The sequence below is a fragment of the Pezoporus flaviventris genome, unplaced genomic scaffold (assembly GCF_033815535.1).
Source record: "Pezoporus flaviventris isolate CSIRO_AGI_PZ_B2104156 unplaced genomic scaffold, CSIRO_AGI_Pfla_v1 ptg000036l, whole genome shotgun sequence".
Classification (NCBI taxonomy): domain Eukaryota; kingdom Metazoa; phylum Chordata; class Aves; order Psittaciformes; family Psittacidae; genus Pezoporus; species Pezoporus flaviventris.
The window spans coordinates 11,230,635-11,249,273 of record NW_026892584.1 but is presented as its reverse complement, the minus strand read 5'-3'; the positions used below and the strand labels follow the sequence as shown (position 1 = coordinate 11,249,273).

At 43.0% G+C, this 18,639-nt stretch overlaps 1 protein-coding gene across 1 annotated transcript; it reads left to right on the top strand.

Annotated features, from left to right (window-relative positions):
- Nucleotides 1-865: 865 nt before the first annotated feature.
- On the top strand, nt 866-12,806 carry MRPL23 (mitochondrial ribosomal protein L23). The gene is made up of 5 exons (XM_061463102.1): nt 866-987; nt 1,175-1,297; nt 2,087-2,169; nt 4,023-4,096; nt 12,459-12,806. Exons 1-5 carry the CDS (start codon nt 959-961, stop codon nt 12,621-12,623), a joined length of 474 nt encoding a protein of 157 aa, XP_061319086.1. The 5' UTR covers nt 866-958; the 3' UTR covers nt 12,624-12,806.
- Nucleotides 12,807-18,639: the final 5,833 nt, after the last annotated feature.

Below are 18,639 nucleotides of genomic sequence, written 5' to 3'. Positions count from 1 at the left end.
CCAGGGGAGGTTTAGATTGGATATTAGGAAAAATTTCTTCCCTGAGAGGGTGCTCAGGCATTGGCACAGGCTGCCCAGGGCAGTGGTGGAATCACCGTCCCTGGAAGAGTTCACAAACAGTGTGGATGAGGCCCTCAGTGACATGAGTTAGTGGTGGCCTTGGCAGTGCTGGGGAACAGTTGGACTTGATGATCGTAAAGGTCTTTTACAACCTAGATCAGGTTACTCAAAGCTGTAGCCAGCCTGGCCTTGAATATTTCCAGTGTGATGGGACATCCACAGCTTCTTTGACACCCCCCCATCGCAGAAAGTTATTTCCTTGTGTCTGACCTAAATCTCCTCTCATTTTAAAACTGCCGCCCCCTGTCGTGTCACGACAGCCCCTGGTAAAAACCCTCTCGCTGGTTAAGCCCCTTTCAGGCCGCCATCAGGTCTCCCCAGCTCTTGCTCTTACCCGTGACCAGCATCAGCTCTGCCTTCCCTTGCAGAAGAGGCATCCCAGCCCTCCCATCAATTCCGTGGCCCTCCTCTAACAGGCCCATGCTTGTTCTGTGCTGGAGACCCCCGAGCTGGCCGCAGCACCCCTGCTGGGGTCTCACACGAGGAAAAGACCTCCAGAAACGCAGCCACGGTTGCCGAGTCCCACATGGGCACTGCTGTGCAGGTACTACCTCCCACCTCCCCGCCCTTGCGGCTCCTCTGAGGGGTCCTCCTCTGCCCTAAAGCTGTATTCGCTCTCGAGTGGGCCCAGGGGCCGGCGGTCGCGGGTCGAGCTATCTTTGTGAGAGGCACCTGGGAGGAGGGGACCGCCATGAAAGGGTCAGACGCCCCGGGCTCCCCCACAGCCGCTCCACGCAGTCCCCACCGCGCTCCTCCGCTCCAGCAGGGGGCGAGAGCTGCCGTCGCCGCCCCGCCGGGAGCCTCTGGCGCCGCACGGCTATCGGGCCGAGCTTCAGCCATGGCAAAGATAGGCGCCAAGAGGGCCGTGTGAGCAGAGCTGGCCGGGCCGCGGTGGGGGGAGCCCGGGCCGCGGTGGGGGGAGGCCGGGCCGCGGTGGGGGGAGGCCGGGCCGGGCCGCGCCGCGCCGCGGTGTGGTGGGGGGAGGCCGGGCCGGCGCGGCTGCAGGGGATGTCGGTCGGTCGGTAGGTCGGTCACTGGAGTCGTGTCGCCGTAGGTACCCGCTATTCCAACTGGGCGGCCCGCAGCTTCGGATCTTCCGGCCCAACTTCTTCATGCTGGCGGTGCGGCCCGGCGTGCCGCAGCCCGAGGACACCGTCCAGTTCCGCATCTCTATGGAGTGAGTGCATGGACGGGGCACCGCATGGCTCTGGGCCTGCCGCGGAAAGGGCTCAGGGCTGCCCCTGGGGTACAGAGGAACACACGCCCTCCCCGCAGTGCGACCCGCCCCGGCACACTGCCCTTTGGGCTGCAGCTTATCTTGACAGGGGTGGGAATATGAGGTGCCAGATAGCACCCTTTGGGCCTGGGGAAGGGTCTTCTGCCTCAGAGAGAACTGTTAGAGAGCCTGGATTTACTGTTTTAACTATGAGCTTTGCTGTGCGCCTCTTCCTGAGAGTTAATGAAGCTCAGCCTTCCCAGGGGTGGGCTTAGGAAGAAGGAAGTGCTTATAAGAAGATCCATAGGAAAAAAGGTGATGTCTAGGTATTTCTGAGTACTTTTTCAGCCTGAACAGTCTGATTGCACATGCTAAAATCCACAGGCCTGTGGCAGGTCTTGGAAAGATTGGAAACTGCTATTCAGAAGATTAGAAAGGGTTCTAGGGTCAGACAGTGAGAAAGGCTACCTATCCTTGCTGAATAAGGAGTATATCTGGGATTTTGACTATTGAGGCTGCAGGGGATAAAATATTTGTTATTGTTACAGTTTATGGATAATGAATTGCTGTAGCAGTGTGCATCTATGTTGAGTTTATACTTTTGTGCTCTGGAGCTACCTTTCTTAAAAGGAGAGATGTATTTATTCCGTAGTATTAATCACTCTGTAAATACTCTGGCTCTTTTGTATTTTATTTAAATATTTATACTTTTCCATCTTTCTTTTCCCAAAATAATTTTGCATTGCCTAGAATGACGAGAATAGATGTCAAGAATTACCTTGAAAAAATATACAATGTACCAGTAGCTGCTGTGAGGACCAGGATACAGTATGGTAAGTGCAGTTGAGTGGTGAAAAGGGATGACCACAACATCCCTGCACAGCCAGAACAGATTTTTACTATCCAAAGATCCATTAGATCTCAGCAAACTGTGGTTCCAGGTGCTTAGCTGGTGACATCCATCAGTATAATTGTTTATTTCTCCATTTGAATAAAAATGCGCCACTTCATACTTGAATGCTTTGATTATATTATGACATAAGTTTAGTTAAAAAATAATCTGAGTTTTAAAAAGCTTGTTCATCTTGACACTTACCTAGCTTGTGCTGTATGCTTTTGTAATTGGTACTGTTTCTCCTTGAAGACCAGTGGGTGTCTCACTTCAGAAGGAAGTGCTTCATGTGTCTTAATAAAATCATAGAATCATAGAAATCAGTAATTAAATTTAATTTCAGCCATAACCTTAAAAAGGACTCCCAAACTGAGTTGAGATTACCTGGCATGCACACAGAGGAGATGTTATGGTCTAACAGAAGGCAGTTTGTAGAGCAAAGAAAAATATTCTGTTAGACCAGTAGATAATGTCATAAAAACATCTTGAAAAACTTCCAGTTTTTATCACTTGTCACCACATTTCGACTACAGACCTGTATGCATCCACTTGTGGTGTTGCCCTGTGCCACTCCTACAAAAAAACCCAACCGAAACAAACCCACAAACACAGCAAAACCAGCCCAAGAGAAAAAGAAAGACTACTTTAAGTTATGCTGAACTCTGACTTGGAGGAGAGGGATCTAACTCTAACTGAAATAAGCTAAATTTATGTAATGTCATCTTTACATATGAATGCTTCCATCTCCAGAGCTTCTCTGGCTGCAGTTTGGATGCTGTGCAAAGTCAGGAATATACTTTTCATGGGTTTTCTACATTTTGATCACCAGGCAGTGTGTGATTCAAATGGAGAGTGACTTGTTGGTGAGGGCTTTGATTGCTGGGTTTTTCTTTTTTTCATGCAGTGACTAGCAAAGGGTTGACGTTTTATAATGGTAAGAGTAGGGATGATGTTAAGAAAGGGATAGGAAAAAAAACTGTAATAGTGAAAAATGGAGAATGAAAGAAGAAGCTTTAAAATAAGATTGTAGAACTCAGAACATACAAAAGGAGAAAAAGAAAACAGAAAGATTATCTGTAATATGCTTATGTGGAAAAAAAACCACCAGAATTAAGTAAAGTCTTAAATAACAAACACAAAGGTCTAAACAGCATTGGAAAATATTCATGTTACAACATGTTTTTTACAACAGTTTCATCTGACACTGCTAATGGAAGCGATTGTAGAACGTACATATTCAGGGATAAAAAATGAAAGGTGGTAAAAATGTCTAATAATTTGAGAGCTTTAATGTCTGCCTAACACACAGAGAGTAAGTTTAACTTCCCACTTGGCTGTGACCAGCATACTTGCAGAAGGTTGAAATGCCTTGGTTTGTTTGGATGTGCAGCGCCATTTCCTGGTGTATAAACAGTAGATCCAGCTCATCAGCTGAGTAGTAAAAGTTGACAAGTTTGAAGCTGTTTAGTGGTCATTTCCTGCTTGTTTTCATGAAGCTGTTGATGTTGCAAGGGCTGTTTATCCCTCCAGGCTCCCTACTCAGAGAGCAGGAGACTTAACTCCTTGCTTCTTTGCAAACTTTGTGTAACTATGGCTATCAGCAGCCTGAGTCTGGTGATGCCACACTTTAGTAATTGTGTTGCTGTGTTGGTACTGAAGAAGTTGGTACTGAAGAAGGAGTATTCCTCTTAACAGTAAATCAGAACTAGTGAAGTCCTCCCTTCAGCTTGGCCTAGCTTTGGGAAACTTGGAAATCCAGGGAAGTAAAAGGTGGGATTCTCTTAATTTCTGCAGGTTCCAACAGCAAGAGAAATCACAAGAATCAAAGAGTGAAGAAGCCAGATTATAAGGTCGCCTATGTACAGCTGGTGAGTTAACAGGAATGCTTGTGGGGAAGAAGGGAAGGGACTGTTATCTAGCCAATCGGGAAGTAATATTGAGTGAATTGTCTGTCTGTCTGAATATTTTTGCCAGTCCTCTAATAATGACATTTTCTTCAATATGTTCCAGAATGTATAAGGACATTTAAATGATTTAGTCTAAAAATCAAATTCAAACAAATGATTAGTTTTCAAGCCCTGTATTTGTTTGAGGTCTGTGTGTAACTTACGGTCTGATGTCATATAGTGCAGCTTTGCCAGTGAGTTTCATGCTGACCCTGTCCTCTGTGTGCTGGAAGGTTCACGACTTGTGTGGTTGATTGCTGAAACATCCAGTAAGTGAAAGAATATATTGTAAGGGTAGGGAACTTCTTATTAAAGCTTTTGGATTTCAGAGAAGACTAAGGCATATTCCTTGGAGAGCTCTTAGTCATGTTTAACAAGCATGCATTGTGGCTAAACTGGGTTCTGAAACGTATGTTGGTTGCCCAGTGGAAAAGGAGCTTCATGTTCTTACAAGTTTCTTTCATAACAGGAGCATATTATAGCTTAGATTTCTCTTGGGCTTACCTGTCTCTATGTGAAAAAGATATTCAACCACTGACAGAAACCCCCTTCACATACCAAAATTACATTAAAGGAATGCTATTTATGGTTGTAAAATTGCTGTTGACTATACAACCTCAGTGTTATTCCATCCTGGGACAAGGATTCAATATGGGGAGAACACGGTAATCTTAAAGACTGCATAAGACTTCATATGGACTTGGGCTTAAACTAAAGAGGCACAGACAGTGGGAAATCTGATGACTTTATGATTTTTCAAAATTTAAATGTGCTTAGAAGTTTTTTCATTAAGCCCCTTCTGAGAATGGGAGTGAAAACAGAAGTGAGAAGATTGTGTTTTTCTAGGCAGCCCTTTCCTTTAAAAGAACAGTATACAGTATTAATAGAAAGTAACGGTGTTGTATTTAGGTAAGGACTAAGCTTCATTTTTCTGTGCTGATGTTAAAGGCAACCTCATCTCTCTGAGGATTTTGCATTATGATGGCTAAAAAACACGTTCATTTTTCAAGGAAGATCCTGTTTTGATGGGAAAATTCTCCCGCCTAGATTGTGCTAAGTTTTTGTCTGTCAAAGATCAGGTATGAAAGGTTCATTGAGAACACAGCTGAAGAATTGTATGCCAGGAGTGATGTTGCATCTTAAAAGTGGCTTTCTTCAAGTGTCATTAGTAGGTGGATGCAGGCACTTTCCATTGTCTTGGCCTCTTGCTAGTGACTTTTTTGCTTTTATTCACTCATGTCTCTTTTGTCTGCTGAGTTAAGGAGGTAGTCTGCAACCCACAGATACTCATGGGGAAAGAGGGGGAAGCAAAATGCAGCTGCACTGTTTAGCAAGCCATTCACAGTACCTTTACATCAGACCTCTGATCCTAGAATAGTTGCTCCACAGTGGAGTGAAGAATTACTCAAACTAGCTTCGTGCTGGAAGCAGTCACACAGCAGTAACTGGTCATTCCTCTAGCCTCTCATTTTGTCTGCTGGGCAATACACAGAGCACTGTGGTACTGTGGCTGAGGACTACTTTTGGTATACAAGACAGCAAATGTCCCTTTACTTCATTGCCCTATAGTGTAGTGTCAGCATAAGTTGACATGGCGTGTTTTCCATCTGCCCTATTAATGGGATCAAGGGACCACCTTTTGGTGTTGTATCTCGTTGCAAGTGAGGAGCAGCACAGAAAGCCAACCGTATCCTGGGCTGCATCAAAAGGAGTGTGACCAGCAGGTTGAAGGAGGTGATCCTGCCCCTCTCCTCTGCTCTTTGAGACGTCACTTGGGGTAGTGTATATAGTTTTGGTGTCCTCAGCATAAGGAGAACATGAAACTGTTGGAACAAGTCCAGAGGAAGGCCACGATGATGATCAGGGGACTGGAGCACCTCCTGTATGATGATAGGCTGAGAAAGGTGAGGCTGTTCAGCCTGGAGAAGAGAAGGCTGTGTGGAGACCTCATAGCAGCCTTCCAGTATCTGAAGGGGGCCTACAAGGATGCTGGGGATGGACTGTTCATTAGGGACTGTAGTGATAGGACAAGGAGTAATGGGTTAAAACTTAAACAGGGGAAGTTTAGATTGGGGATAAGGAGGAAATTCTTTCCTGTTAGGGTGGTGAGGCACTGGAATGCGTTGCTCAGGGAAGTTGTGAATTCTCTATCCCTGGCAGTGTTCAAGGCCAGGTTGGACAGAGCCTTGGGTGGCATGGTTTAGTGTGAGGTGTCCCTGCCCATGGCAGGGGGGTTGGAACTAGATGATCTTAAGGTCCTTTCCAACCCTAACTGTTCTATGATTCTAAATCGTGACCATTTACTAAACTCTTGTCATTTAACGTTGGTCTGTGCATTTCCCCCTCACCTCATTCCTGGTCTCGTTGCTCTCTTTTTTCCTATTGTTGTTGGTGCCTGTAATTCCTTTAACATTTAGGTTTGTGTGTCTTCCCACCCCTTTCTCCTTTTGTTCTTTGCTTTTCATCACTGCCTCTGTCTCAGACAGTGAGCTCCCAGTTCTGTGTTCACACTAGCTTTAAACACTGGGTGAGGCCAGAAGCCCAGTGTAATTTCTGAAATTAAAGGTTTTGCCTTCATTCTCATTCATGGTGTGATTTAGATTGTAACAGGCCCCATGCAGTCCATTATGAATATCTGCCTAGTTTAGGAAGGCCTTTGGTAACCACTGTAAAATCCTTATTTTCATGAGAATTAGTTTGCATCTGTCGTGAGTCAGAGTAGCTGGGGTTTCCTACCATTTTTACCAGCTGTGTTTTCTTTCATTAATCCAATTTCAAGTTAAAACTGCTTATGCCTGGAAAAATAAGGACTTTTTTGGAAGGTCTTGAGTTGATCTTTGTATTGCCCGCTAGGTGGAAGTATTGCTCTTCCGAGTGTGACTTGGTAACAGCTGTGAGATGTACGTGAATGAAATTGAGTATATGCTCCAGTTTTGCTTCCCTGCTTTATAAAACATCACCTGATGTGTTCCGGTGCAGCGTACATATCCATTAACTTACTGCAAGTGTCTCAAAAGTGGAAGGTGTATGAAGTCGTAGTCAACATACCCTTAAGTGTCAGATCAGTGCCCCAGCTGTTCCACATGTAAGAATTGTTGTCCTTTCTTTTCTGAATACTATTTCTTGGAGATTCAGAGCTGTTTACTTTATTCTCAGGCAGTAACTGGACAAATACGTGGTCTGTCCAAGCATAATATTTTCACACTAAAAAAATACCTCAAATCATAGAAGGCTGTGAATCAACAATATCTTGCTATTCCAGAGCCTGTCTGCCTTTTTTTCCCGTTTTAGAATTTAGTGAGAAAGGTTTAAGTTTTGGAGACTTACAGCCTTGGGTATCAAATGCTACTTTTTTACATTGTTTTATTTTCTTTTTAATTAAAAACAAAGCTATATGTCTTTGCAGAGTAGATGAATGAATGTAATAACAGCAACTTCCAGCCTCTCTCCTGACTCCAATATAGTTACAATTATCCTAATGTTATTTAAAGAAAAAAGGAGCAAAGAAAACCAATGGGAAACTTTACAGTTGCATCAACATCAGGGAAATTAAAAAACAACAACATCCGCTCCCTTCCTTCTCCTTCAGTGTTCTTGCTGGTTTAGCTCAACAGGTTTTAGCACCCGTGGGAGCACAACTGTAGACAAGCCTCTGGAATCCAGACCCATTTTTAATTAAACCTGTTTTGAGAAATCTAATGGAGGTGGCTGTAAAAGGGAGTCTGACCTTGTCAACATTAGGACTAACACCTATTTAGCTGCATGAATGATGGCACTGGTGGGAACATTTTTGTAAATGCTTTCTCCTTAAACCCTGTGTAGAGTATCCAGTACATTCATAGTAGTTACCTATTTGCACATCAGATGTAATTTTCTTTTGACATGTAGTGAATTCAGAGTAGACTTGGATGCTGCATACACTGTCCCATTCCTGTGTGGATTTTTGAAGTTGCTTTCTGTGCTGTTTGCAGCATATTTTAATAGCAGATGTTACCACTGCAATGGTAGGAGAATTGTTCAAATGCACTGAATTATTAAACTTAGCTATGTTTGCTGCAACTGCTGGACTGAATCCCGTGCTGTTGGGAGTCCAACATTTTTTGTTAACAATACTATAAACATTGCTTCTCCTAATTCTGAAGGACAGTAGGAAGTACTTCAGTTATCTAAGTAAGCAGAAGATCTTGCAGTTGTTTACATGATCAGTGTTTGCTGCATCATTCCTACAGAATAATATCTGTGCTGACCTTCCGTCCCTAAACTTTTCAAGGGAAGCAAAGGTCAGAGAAGTGTAAGTGAGTTTGTGCTGGGTAATCCTTCCAGCAATTTACTGACCTGAGGCTCAGCAGTGGGAAGGCTACCACTTGACTACATAGGCCTAATTATGGTCACTTAACCTCTCATTAAAATGAATGAAGGCAATTTGTACCATTCCATGTGATAACTCTTTCTACAAAGTCAGAGAACAAGGTGTGGTTTTACCCTTTCTAGTGACAGAGGCTTGAAATCTAAGGGGAAAATACATGTTTAATGCTTAGGTCACTTTTTATCTTAAAAGCTGTTAGCATTTAACATGTGAATCCTCCTAAGGCCTTGTATATAAATCAGTTTTACATTTGGGTAATGCTGAAGTGAGGATTAGAGTTGTGCAGGAGTAGAAGTTTAATGGGCCCCATTTTTGTTATCAGAACATTAGACCACACATCTCACTTGTACATAACCTTAGAATTTGTAGGGAAAAGGGAAGTTTCTGGGAAGACTCTACATTGAGAATAGCAATGTGTAGAATCATCACATTGCCTTTATTTTTTAGGTGTTTCAGTATAATCTCTCTGACTTGCTTTGGTTGTTTTTTATTTTTCTTCTTTTTGACATTGTGAGGGCTCACTTAGATCTAAGAACATGTGGTGGTAGAGCTTATCCTGACAAATTCCCCGGTATCACTGTATCACCTCACATTGATGAAAAAGGTCTTTTGCTGGCAATGCAGCATGCAGTTCCAAGACAGACTAAATTATCTGAGCAAAACCAATTTTTTTGTCAGTGTCTGTCTTTTTTCACAGGATTTTCTTTTAGCACAGCTATGTCAGATAGGAAGATATTAATATTTTCTCCCACTTTTCTGTGTGCTTCTAACTAAGGTGATTATGCTGGCAGAAGCTGTAAGGGAGGACCAAACCCTAGCCTTTTTAGAGCTTATTTCAATTTATTTGAATTTTAGTAATTCAGTAATTAAAAGGGTGACCTTGGTTAAATGGCTTACAAAAGGTAAAACAGTGAACAAATCCAAGGTTTATGAACAAGCCAGAATTTTGCTTTCTGGTAGAATATGGCAGCATTTGATGTTCTAGCAGTCTGCAAAACAGATAAAACCCTGATGAACTTGGTAGAAAGTTGTTTACTTTATTTCAGTTAGGATTTCATTCTGAGGATGCATTTATCATAGTTGTCAAATGGTTGCTGTTTACCTAGAAGATGTGTAAGAAAAAGCACTAAGTAAAGGAGTGGCAATCCCTCCATTGTTTTTGTAGGCAGTTTTGAGAAGATGGCACATGAGCTTGAACCTCAGTAGCCTCTGGCATCATGTGGAAAATGCACTGAATCTAAATATGCTTGGACAGACTCAGTCCTTTATGTAAGTTGATGCCTTTTGGTATTTTTGAAATTTTGAAATACCCAAGATCCAGGCTTCTTCTGAAAATTAGCTACTGAGCATGCACAACAGCTATTTTTTATACAGCTTTCATCACTCCAGAGTCTTACAGTGCAGTATTACTGCACAGTATTGTTACTTAAGATTTATCAACCTTCAGTTCTCAGGGTGTAATGTCTTGGCTGTTTTGAGTTGTGTCTGGCTGCCAGCCAAAATCAGAATTTCTTCACAAAACAAGAGCTGGAAAGAGCCAACTTGTCTGTGCTGATTTTGATTTATTAAAAGACTCCAGATACAGATTGACATTTTCAGCTCAATATTTGACTTTCACCAGCCTTGATATGGGAACTGTGAGCACTTTGATAAACAGCTGAGAGGTTTGTCTGGGTTTGCTAAAGCCTTCAGTGCATATCTTTTTTTTTATTGTTTTGCTTTCTCCACCCCCCCACCCCTTTTAAAAATAATAACAGTTTTGCAATGCTTAGTGAATTACCATGGATGTTGTTAGTATGCTTTAGGGACAGCTTTGCTTCATTCTCCAGTAAGGAAAGTGCATTAGTCCTGAAAGCATACCAGAATGGAAGTGCTGCATAACAAGAACAGTCCCTTACTACACTGTTACCAACATAAATAGTTCTCAAGTTTTCAGTGTAGGTGGTATGCCTACCATGTTAGCCTGAATTGTTTTCTGACGTACTCAACTAAAATGGCTTCCTCTCCAGAGCAGAGAGGTCCTTAGAATCAGCCCTGTCCATCCTGTAGATACCACAGGGCTGAGTGACCCACTCACAGTGCAGTTAAAACACAGTAATTTTTTGTAATATAAACAAATTCTTTTCCAAATGCTTCAGCGTGCTAAAATCTTGGGCAGCGCTTGGCCTCAAGGGTGCTTGCTGCTGATCCTAGTACAGGAAGAGTTTCAGTAGGCTACGGCTTTGAGATTGCTCAGGGACATTGATAAGGCCAGTTCCTGTGCCTAGAAATGGAACTACACTTTAATTGCCATAGGACAGCTAACATAAGCATACCTGTTGGTGATTTAAAGGTACAAAAGAGTTGAAACCTCAGAGTGTACACCATGGAAAGGAAAACCTTGATTTGTTCCAGTTGATCTTAACCAGGCTAGAATCAAGGAAAGAGCAATGTAGACAGCAGCTCCCTTGTTTTTTTTGTAGTATGGTCAGGCTCTGAGGAAACCCCCAAGAAATATGCACTACGAAAACAACCAGAGCATTGCTGGGTATGAGTTGGTATTTCCTAGATTCCAGTCTGGATAAGCTCAACTGGGGTAAGTTTTGTTTTGGTTTTTTTTTTTCTTTCCAAAGTGTATGCTTGAGGTTTAAATTCTTTCACACCTGTAAATTACCAGGTTGAGTGTATTTGGCTAAATGAGACATAGCGCACATTCAGCTGGGTCAGGGACATGGGGTGGGGGGGATTTAATTACGTCACATTTCCGATCCCAAAATGTAGTATAGGTAGCTGTGTTGTGGAAGGTTCCTTTCATGTCCTTTGTGGAACTACTTCATAGCTGGGCCTCATGTTTGATTGCATTTATTGCACAAATGTAAGGAATGGCTGATCTGAAAAACAAAACAAAACTGCCAAAAAAACAAACCCCAAACTGTTTTCATCTGAAGCAGTTAAATGCTTTTTTTAAGATTTCTCTATGCGGTATTCTGCCAAAGAAGTTAATGTATGGTAATGTTTGTAAGTGTTTTGGAGAGTAATTTTAGACTTATGTATTATCAGTTATAAGTTTTATGCAAAGACCCATACAGAATGGAAGGACTGTTATTGCGGAGTTTGATGAAGTTGTGCTTAGTGCAAACACTACTAAAAAGTAGGTAGGTAATGTTAATGGGATAGCACATTTCCACAGAATAATGATTTCCTGCTGTTAGATAAAAAACAGAGACCAAGCGTTTATTTTCCAAGTGGGAGACATAGATCTGATGGTGATGTTTCACTAAATTACTTGTCTGTTAGGCTGAATGACTGATGCAGATGTAATCACTTTAATCTCATTACTAATGTATTAGACAGATTGTTCCCACTGTAATTGTTTTACACTATAGTCTTTATTCCTGTTGATAAGAGACCTCTGATATCTGTTGTTGTGTATTCCCACATTACACCCTGCAATAACAGCTGCTAGGACTGTTCTCTCTTATCCTTAGCTGAGATCTAAACAACTGTAACTGCTGCTGATACCCTGAGTGTTAACATAACGAATGCCTACTCCACCATGTATTTCCCTGGTGGTGTTACTTTAACAAAATCACCTATTTTGCTCATCTTGCTTTTACTGTATGAGTCATACAACACCTCTGAGCTGGTACAAAGTCTTTGAAGAGGTGTTCATCTCCTGACCATTCATGTGTAAAACAAACAAAAAAAAGATGTCAGTGTCTTAATTAGCACACAAAGAAGAGAGGCTGAAAGATAGCTTGGAGAGGTGGAGGGATATATGTGTATCTGTGGGAGAGGGGTAGAAAGAGGTCTTGGGAGGTTAGGAGGTACCATTTTGCACTAGTTGAAACTTCAGGGTGGTCTTCCATTGTAAGTACATTCATCATAGCTACCGCAGAAAGGCTGGAATGTCTCTCTGACCATTTGTTTTCTCATTAGGGCCAAGGACAAACCTTTCAGTTTCCCAGCCTATTTCCAGAGAAAAAAGAAGATGCAGAAGCTCGCTGTCATGATGACTTCAAGAATAAATATATGGAGAGAGAGAAGCAGAGGCAGGAAGGTGACCCCAGACGAGGTGGAGTTCCTGACTGGTTTTCACTTTGATGCAACAAGCCGGCTGCCTTTCTTGAGGCTCAGAGGGATTTTGATCAGCAGACTTGCACTCTTCTCTTCTTGTAATGACTGAATGTTTATTCTAGAGCAGCCCTTGCTAGTATGTCTTTTTTCCTGGCTGTTTGTGCACGACTATGACAAAATGGCCCTAAAGAAATAAAAAGGTAAAATAAATCTGACTGCATCAGGTCTTTCCTGTGAACTTGTGGACAATTTCTAAAATGTGGAATTGCTCGTTGTTTCCGACTATGAGAGTGTCATTTTGCTTACTTTGTTCCTGCTTCTAGGCTTTGTTTTGAGTAGGAGTCATTTAATTTCCCAGGGTAAGTGTAGTTGCATTCTGTAGAATGGATAAAATGCATAAGTCAGTCAGAGGTGGACAGAGAAAGGTGTAGAGAACTGGACTATAGGCTCAGGACATAGGATTGCCTATTTGTCAGTTACTGTGTCCTACCATCCTGGGTATTGCCTTTCTTGCAAAGTGACCCCTTGTTGTAGTTAAGCTGAACCCAGGACACCCCTTCATTCCTGGAGATGTGTGCGTAGTCTAATTGCACTCATTTAATGATTTTGTGATGTTCTGGAGGCAGGGTTTATAAGATAGGCTTGTGACCGGGCACCTGTGCATTTGATCCCCAGAAGCTTCAAGGAACAGACAGAGGTGGTGCAGAGTCTTTGCTTGCTGTGGTGCAGTGCAGGTAGTTGCCTTCTGTGGCCAGCTGCCGTAGGAATGTTGTTGTACTAATATTCCTTCCCCTGTCCGCAGCTACCATGCAGTGCTGGCAAGAGCTCTGTGTGGACACAGTTGTATTGGCATAGAAATGCTTCTGCCAGTGTAGGCTGTTTTGTGCTCAGTTCTAATAAAAAGACTCTTTTGACTTTTTCGGGTGCAATTTCCTCTACTTCCAAGTTGCTGATGCCAGGGCAGTGGTATAACTTTTCTAGGCCTTCAGGACTGCCACATTCAGGTTTTCAGTTTCTTGGCTCTGTGGCTCTTTGTCCTTACTCTGATGAGGGTATTTCCTCTTTGCCTTGGTCAAGCAGCGTGCTCTGCTGTTGTGTCAGAAATGGTGGGGGAATAGGAGGATTAGGAAGGACTTCACCACAGAGGGAGAAAGATGTGTTTCTGCAGGCCGCTGGCTATAACACAAGCACATGCAGGGTTAAACATACAGCTAATATTTCCCCGGCTTTTGAATTCTGCCATTTGGAGCAATTGGCAGGGTAGGGAATGAGCCCATGTCTTGAACACTTCTACCCGGGTGCTCTCCTTTGTTGTTCTGTGTCTGAACTTCTTGTTTGGACAGCTAGCAAGTTGTTTACAAGGAAACAGCTGTTCCCCAGAGAGGCAATCCAAGTAGGATTTTACGTACCCCTTTCTGTTCATTAGTTACCTCTTTCCCCCTGCTATTTCCCTCCTGCATGACAGTCCATCTCCTTCTGTGGTTTGTGCTTACAACCCCAGTGATGCTCCCACCCCCTTTTTTGTCCAGTTTCCAAGGGGGATCATGCATGATCAGAGTTAGCCAATGCTTAAACAGAGAGATGCTGTTGGAGAGGAGGGAGATAAGGGAGGATTTGCTACTCCCAGCCTGCCAGCGGAGTTACAATAAGTAGATGTGGAAAAATACTGAGTTCACTGAAAACAGTTCATATGTTTGCCATACCTGCAAAGTCAACACTTCCAGAGTTTTGTAGTGACATGTGAAACTCCATGTTAAATTAGGAGCTGGCCTGCAGTTTTAAAGTAGGACGACTGAATTTGTCTTAAGTGCAAGGTTTCTCCTCTGTGGTACACATCCTTCTTTGCTTCCCCTCATTTTTTAATATGTATTTTTTTTAAAGGGGCTGTTTCCCAAACTTCCAGATCAGTGTGAAGCTGATCGATCCAAAATCCTGGGCTTCATTCCTACAATATAATATGGAGTTTACTATTTTTTCTTCACTTTCCTTAGTGTTCACCCCCGGTATAGGTAACTTCATCCTCTTCACCATGGTGAAGATAAAATGAAAAGAATTCATTTACTGCTGCCATATATCTTCCTAACTGGCTGGTCAGCTTTGACCAAGCAAACAGTCAGGTATGTGATAGTTCCGGATAAATGAGGCCATATTCCATGTATTAGGCATATCAGCCTCTCTGCCTTCCCTGTTAACAGTCCGCATGAAAGGTTGGAGTCACCAGCCTCTGTGTTGGCATTGAGGACCCAAGCTGAGAGGAGTTTATTTGCAGTCCCAAATATGCTCTAGGCTGAGTGAGTATCGAAAGCCCTGGATAGGTCTGTCATGCTTTGCTATTCTGTTATTTCTCTGTGGGTTATTAATTTCTAGCTCATGTTCAAGACAGGTTTCTGCCTGGAGTGGCACAAAAGGGAACAAACAGAGATGAGTATACCCATATCTATATGAAGTTGTTGCAACCACATTCTGGCAGGTATTCAAGCTGCTTAAGAGAGCAATGTTACCAGCTACCTCTAAAATAGTACTCCTGTGAAATTAAGATTAAAAAAAGAAAACTCAAAGTCCATTATTTTGCTTTAATACTCCTGATTGCCATGAAGTGGGCTTAAAAAAGATCTTGAGTCTTTCCCAGTCCCTTGTTGGCTAGTGTTTCTGGGGAAGTGCCAGTGCTTAATATGATCTGGTGCTTCCCATCCCCCCAACTCTACAGGTAGGGTGGAAGATAACGAAGGTGATACTTGAATATGAAAGGAAAAGGTTGTTAATGTACCTGAGAGAAGTACAGCGAGTGGGAAAACTAGGATGAGGACTCAGAATTGTGTAGTTTTCTTCACTAAATTGTGCTCCTTCCAGCACATCCTGATTGATTATTTTGGTTGACACAAGGGATCAGCAGATCCTATGAGGTCACATCTAGCCCTACTACCAGAGGTGTCGAGCTGTCCTTGGCCATGTCAGCAGTCATACCTGTGGGCCAAGGGTTGGATATATGTGTGAATAACTTCTCCAAGGACCAAAGTAACGATGTGGTGAAGAGGCTGATGTTCGCTGTGGTGCAGGAGAAGCCACGTCCTGCACTTGGCGTGCACAGCTCTGCAGCTGCCGGCTTCTTTGACGTGCAGGGGAGACAGTGACGCAGTTTCTTTCCCCTCTGAACGTGTGCAACCCCCTGAAGACAGTAATGTGCTGGAACAGTTAGCTGATGCGCAACTGACTGTGTTGGCCACTCTGGCAGAGAGAGGCGTCCGGCTGCAGTGAGTGTTGTCCCAGCAATACCAGTGCACTCCAGAGGGAGCATGCAGTTGCTTTTTTATTTGTCTATGTTTCTTATTTTTAAAACAAACCTGAATGAATTGCATAGACAGTGAAGTGACTGAGCCAGTGGCTCTTCCAACTACATCTTTGAAATGAGTTTTGTATTGTAGGCCATGCTCATTTGGGTGCTAGAGACAGGTTCCTTGAAGTGGAGTCTGTGGGTGTCTGCAGGTGACTAAATTACCGTGTCTTGTAACCACTTGTCACCTGATCCTTGCTACATGACCTCAGAGAGTGCAAATGTTTGTCTTCACAGTTTGCTTGAAGTAGGAAGGCACATAGTGCAGCTCAGCTGGTGAACTAGTTAGATGCAAAGCTGTGGTGGCTTCACCTGTATGTTAGCCACATCCATCAGTGGCCAGTTGTATAGTCCTGTGCACCATCCAGAGGCTACTGGTGGTTAAATGAGAAAAGGCTAAATAAAATACATTGTAGACTGGAATGGAATGTGGTGGATTCCAGTGAAGAGATATGCTATTCCATTTTGTGAGTATTCCTTACGTGAGCAAAGGAAAGCCAAATCACAGGGAAGGTAGGTGGCTTGCCTTCATGGCTGAACATGCCTGAGAATAGGTAATCCGGAGTTTCTGGTACTTGCTTCCATACAGGGACCCCCAGATTATGCAGCTGGTGACGGGGGTATTTAACAATTTGATCCACTGTTGACCACTGTTGTTGGCACTTCTGAATAAATGAAAGGAAAATTTTGCTTACTTTATTCAAGACCATCTTGCTGTAGGAAATGTCTTCATGGCTGGGGAGTTCCCACTCCATCCAAGTTATTCTAATTACATCAAAGTTAAGGGTTTTTTATTTCAAGAAAGTTATTTCACTTACTTGAGCTTTCAGGTTGTAGGACAGACTATTGCTTCTTCAGCTCTAGTGTGTTTGTGGAAGGGCTTGCAGAGAGTGGTAAAGGTTGGATAGAGGACGTCTGCTTAATGTGTGAAACAGGGAGAGGTACACAAAGCAAGCACTATTTTTGCTAGGAGGAGTGAAAGCTGTAAAACTGTTATCTTCACAATGCTGCTTTCTCCTGAAGTAGAGTTCAAGGACTGCTCAGAGTCCAATTTAAAACAGTTGTCTGAGAATGGCTTTCCAGGGTGGCTTATATGCCAAGGCTCATAGGTACCACAGCTAAAAAGGAACATTGTGATAATCCCTTTCGACCTCCTGAGTAACACAGATCATAAAATTTCATGCCGTAGTTTCTGTGTGTAGGCCAGAAGCTTGTGGTTGAATATTACATGGGATGGTTTTCAAGGCTTGAACCTGACAAGCATTGCAGGAAGAAGTAAGTTTCCTTGGGTAAGCAGGGCCCAAACAGCATGAACGTCAGCAACATGTTGTCATCTGTCCTGTGTATTTATTAAAGTGGTTGTAAGGGGAAAACCGAGCATTGCTATTTAGGAATTGTGTGTTTGTAGAGAAGAGAGGTAATTCTCATAAACATTATTTTCTTTAAATGCAAAAGGTTTTAGACTAGCTAAGAAGACATCCTGGTTGAGCCATTTCTCACGGAGTGATTTATGGCTGTTTAGACAGAATTTGGCTCTTTGTGTATATTGTTGGCTTATCAAAGTGTGCGCTGCTGCTGTGGACACACCCAGCTTGCAGAAGTCAGGAGATGTATCACTCTGTAACTAGGACCTGGTGCAAAACTAATTGCTCTTAATTACAAACCAGTGCTAGTCATCAGTCTCTTAACTTTTTGTGCCTTTAGTAAATGCTGGAAATGAAAATCGATTAAAACTTCAGAGAATTTGTGCAGTGCAGAATTAGGCACTGCATTTTCTTCTGTGGTGAATGAGACTTAGGAGAGCATTTTGAGGTCACACATGGTATTCTAGGTAGGTAAGTATATCATGCCTAGGATCTGGCCCTTGGTGCTATCTACATTTCATTTTCCAAAGTTCTTGGTTTAGGAGTTAGATCAGTGTCAGTGATTCAAGGCTTGGAAAACCTCCTTTCCTGAAAAAAAAAGGCTTGGGAAACTCCCTCTGTTGAATCAGCACGGTTTAGAAAGTATTTTGACTGTCTGTATGGACATACCTGGAAAATTAAAACTTGGAGGGAGAGCATAGTTTAATGCAGCTGAGCAAGTGACATGAGCTGACTAGAAAGGGAGTGGCTGTGGAGTGGGCTGGTGATACCCTCTTTAGTGTTGGGATTGGCCAGGGAGTTGTTCTGGATCATCTGGCACATTTCCCTTAAGCCTGTGCTGAAAACATTGAACTGCTGAAGGCCTCTTAAGTCATGTAGTCTACATCCTCAAATGAAGAGAGCCTGCTGCAGATTGAGCCATGCCAGTGCTTACATACATGGCAGACCCAGTGTGTGGTGTGTCACAACAGCTGTCAAAGACTGATCATCATACCCAGAGTCTCTAAACATCCTGTTTATCCTTGCAAGGAGGAACACTTGATTGAAAGATAAATACCAAAAAAAACCCAGCCCAACCCCAAGACTGGTGCTAGGGACAATATTTGCCCTTGGGCTAACAAACCTGAAAACAAAAGAAAATAAACATGGAATGGAGGCAAACACATTTCCACACAGGGCCAGATTCTAATAGGGATTTAGGAGCTTAGCTTGTTTTGGCATGCTTGAAAAAGAAAAAGCCGTCTGGGTGCCAGGATTCTTAGGGCTCCGTATGTGTGCGCGTGCGTCAGGGGAAGAGTGTGGGGGAAGATGGGGTGTCTGTGGTGATGTGCAGGGGGAATGGTTAGGA